General features: G+C 36.9%; 1 protein-coding gene across 1 annotated transcript in view; it reads right to left on the reverse strand.

The window, feature by feature from the left end:
- The window catches only part of MCU (mitochondrial calcium uniporter), a 32,917-nt gene that overhangs the window by 28,097 nt on the left and 576 nt on the right, over nt 1–4,244 (reverse strand). The window contains exons 2-3 of the mRNA XM_008591818.1: nt 2,866–3,036; nt 1,425–1,529 (exon numbers count right to left, since the gene is read on the reverse strand). Coding sequence (XP_008590040.1) covers nt 1,425–1,529; nt 2,866–3,036 — 276 coding nt within the window. The remainder of the gene's footprint in view (nt 1–1,424; nt 1,530–2,865; nt 3,037–4,244) is intronic.

Here is a 4,244-nt window from a genome sequence, read left to right on the forward strand (position 1 = left end):
AGTCTAGTCACTATAGACGGAAAAAAAAAATCAGAGTGCCTTCCCTCAAAGCATTTACAAAGAAAAGGAATGAGCAGAACTCAGAGAAGAGATTAATCACTTCTGGTTGGTTGGGTGTTGGAAAAGGAAAAATAGGATCATTAGGGATGGCTGTCAGCTCAGTTGGTTAGAGCATGGGCGGATAATACCAAGGTCCAGGGTTTGATCTCTTTTTTGGTACCGGCCCACTGCCAAAAAAAGAAAAAGAAAAATATTCGTTAAAGGCTTCCCAGAAGAACTGACATTGACAATTTTGAAATGAAGAAATAGGGGGTTAGGAAGAAAGAGGGAGAAAGGCATCTTAGACAGGAAAGGTGAGCGAAAACTGAGATGGCAAAGAATGGGGTACAGGAAACCACAAAGGAATACATGGTGAAGGAAAGGTAGGCAACATGCATGAGGGAAAGAGAAAATTTTTAAAAGGTAGGTGTGGACCAGATTATGGAGGAACTTAATACATAGCCCTTCTCTTAGAACTTTTTCTATGTTAGACCCAATTCTTAAAAGTAGGATCAAAAAGGAAGAGATGTCCTGGGAGGCTGATGAAGGGAGTAGTGGTGGTAGAGGTGGTGGCATTAACAGAAGCAGTAAATAATAACGAATGTCAAGGGCAAAAGTGACGAAAAAAGACACAACTCAAAATGCTATTTTAGGGGGCTAGCATCTGTACTGTGCAGAGCTATATTGAAGCCTGGGATGAAAAGAAAAATCAGTAATACTGACTGTCTGTATTTTAAATTCTGATATTTTGTTCATCATGGACTTCTGCATTAACTTTAGTTTTTTTAAAAATAGCACATTAATAATCAATATTATGTATCTTGATTACTGAGTATTTTTGCACCCTCTTAAAATTTGCACCTCACTTTTCCACATGAAAGCATATACTTGTATATGTCAGAAGTTCCTAAGGATTTACTTATTATTATACAATAATTGACTTTCAGACTACTGACCTTGAGCCATCCAAAAAAAAAAAAGGATTAATATTGTTTAAGAGAACATTAAGCCCATAATTTATTTTAAAAAGATTACCCCTGTAATGTTATTAAAATAATGTCAAACAAACAAACAAAATGACTTTTAGCCTGTATGGAAAGAAGGACCTTAAGTTAGGTAGGACATTCATTTATGTGAAACAGAGTGACAATGTCAGGTAATAAAGCATTTGGGTATCTAGGAAAAACCTAAGTGGTTTTAGTTAATGCACTAGCCAAGTGCCAAGTACTTAATGAGCTCTTCAACTGAAATAAAGTCTACATTTATGTAAAACTTGCAATGTTCTTTGAATATTGTATGTTTTTCAAGGTTACCCAGAGAAAAATAAAATTCTTTCCAAAAGCCCTTCCCACATTTCTGAGACCTTATCGAAGCTACTTTTTTACCTCTTTTTGGTGGTTGTACATGATACGTTAAGTCATTAATGACCAGCTTAAAGTCATCAAGGAGTAGGAGGTCTATCCCTGTTGAAGCAGCAACTCGAACACCATCTGTGAAAATTTTAAATGAAACTTGTCAAATGTCCACAATTATTCAAGAATGGTCAGGAAAAAGAATCCTCAGAATGGATTTTTAAAATTACTTCTTCTCTTTAAATTTCAGTTAACTTTTGCATCATCCTCCAGTCCTATGCTAAACAAAGTTTAAATTATCTAAAGCTGTTTTTAGGCCTCAAGTCTGTGAAGATGTAACAAAATGCTTTTCCTAAACAACTGTACAAACAAATTATGAAATAATTACTGGTCACAGACCTATAGGTGTCAGTTTGAAATCTAGGTTCCCTGGGATAGCTGTACGAACATCTTATACTTATGTATGATGGAAGCTGGTTGAGAAAAAACCAATGTTTTCTAACATACAATACTTTTCAGCATGGTCACTGATTAGTTGCCAATAGTTCAGTAAGGACGAATGCTAGGGTTAGCAAAGCACACCAAGCTGGTCTACTAATTATATTTCTAGATGAGTTGGGAATTAAGTATATTTAAAATACTTAAAGCACAGAAATGTGGCGATTGTTAACAATGGAAGAATCCAGGTGAAGGGTAAATAAGTATTTACTGTACTTGCCTTTCAAATTTTCTGTAGGTTTGAAATTTTTCAAAGTAAGATGAGAAAAAATTTATGGCACTTAAAAAATAAATAAGTGAAACAGATGTTATGTCAAATGGGAATTTTGGGCCAGCCCGGTGGCGCACTGGAGAGTGCGCCACTTGGGAGTGCGGCGGCACTCCCACCAAGGGTTTGGATCCTATGTGGAGACCGGTTCCTGCTCACTGGTTGAGCGCGGTGCTGGGCGCAACACCGAGGGTTGCGATCCCGTTGCCGGTCAGTAAAAAAGACAAAAAGGAAAAAAAAAAAAAGGGAATTTTTAGTGCCTTATTTTATACTCTTTTCAAATCATATACTTTTTTATTTTGGTAAACTTTCATGTAAAAGACATAAGAAGATCTACAAAGAAGTCCTAACTGTTCATATCTCTAGAGATGAGGGCTCAACTACTAGAAAAATTTATTCTATACCTAAGATAATGATAAAAGGTCTGAATATTATAAAATGTGTTTGATTGCTCATTCTTGCCCATGGCATTATATTGTGAGTTGCTTTTGAATGAGACTCCCTATGCATATACATTTGCTAAAACTGAGCAATTACATCCTAAGAACCACTGGGATATAAAGAAATCACTTTTTCTCCTGGCATTTGCTAAAAAAAAAAAAGTTTTTAAAAGTCTATGGGATTCTTTAGCAGTGATGTGTGCATGTATGTGTGTGTGTGTCTAGAAATGGTTTGGTGGGTGGGAATTAGTAAGGAAGGTGACTATACCTGGTGAGTAGATTGCAACTCTGTCAATTCCCCGATCCTCTTCCTGTAGTTGTCGTAAAAACACTCCAACAGAGTCAGAGATAGGTTTGAGTGTGAACTGGCAGCGTTCACGCCGGGATGGTAGCTTCACAGATATCACAGGTAACCCATTCTGATAAACCACTGTCACATCTGCATGAAAAATATAATAATTAGATTTCACAAACATATAATTAGATTTCATTTTAAGTTGAAGGCAAATGAATACTATTTTTACATGGGGATCTATTGTTATTAGTATGGTTTAAAACGTTTTCAAAGAAGGTTTAAGAATATCCCCTTTATGTTTAGTTGAAGGCTATTCTGGGAACTGGCTTATGGAAGATCAAATGGATCACACAATTCATTTTTCAGATATGAGAAAATAGATAAGCAATTGTCTTCTGAGTGGGTTAAGGAGAGGCTTTCCCAGAAATAGGAGGTAAGTTCTTGGTATCAGTGAATATAAGTCCTGGTTCCATTTAGCAAGATTTTACTAAGTAGCCAGAGATTGCTGGGCCATACTCTATATGCCATAAGAGGTGGCTCTTGGGATACAGAGCTTTCAGGAATCCCTGGAGAATGGCATCTTTTTAAAGTACACTAATAAGTATGTGAGACTCTTACTCAAGGATGGTCAACTCATATTTATAGTACAATATTATACCCAAGTTGCCTGATAAGTAATCATTCTATTGTACAATATGTACATATTATGATACAGTCAAAAAACAACTTATTTTACATTCTTTTGAACATTTTCCTGAGGTTGGCTAGAAATCAAAGCTCAACTATTTGGGATTTAAAAAAAAAAATTATGAAGGGAAACATTATTGTAAGTTGTACAATTGGAGGGATCTTCTACAACAGTGTGGCACAGAATTCCTTACTTCCTTATCTTTTTCCTCAGTATTCTTAATTTAAAGAGCCTTAGTCAGTAAAACGAATGTTAGAAAAACCCTTTTTCAGAATAATTTCCTAATAAATTTTTTTTTTTTTGGCATTGGGCCAGTAAGGGGATACGAATTGTTGTTGACCCTGGTGTTACCAGCACCAGGCTCTCCTAAGTGAGCTAACTGGCCAGCCCGACATTAATTTTTTTAATAAGTATATTGTAAGCCAGATTTATTTTTACAAAAGTATCTAAGCATTTAAAGATGATGTCAGACTTCCAGCCATGGAGCCGTGGCAGTGGCCAGGGGCCAGGGGTTGGGCCACTGGTCAGGCCCTAGCAATCCATGCAACGGGCCACAGAGGGCCCTGTCTGCTTCTCTATTGCCCCAAGGGTGTGGCCACACCTGGCTGGGGAAGTGTGAGTGACCATGGGTTTTGTCCAGGCTCAGAGACTTTGAGAATAAACC

This window comes from Galeopterus variegatus, unplaced genomic scaffold (genome assembly GCF_000696425.1).
Source record: "Galeopterus variegatus unplaced genomic scaffold, G_variegatus-3.0.2 Scaffold7314, whole genome shotgun sequence".
Classification (NCBI taxonomy): Eukaryota; Metazoa; Chordata; class Mammalia; order Dermoptera; family Cynocephalidae; genus Galeopterus; species Galeopterus variegatus.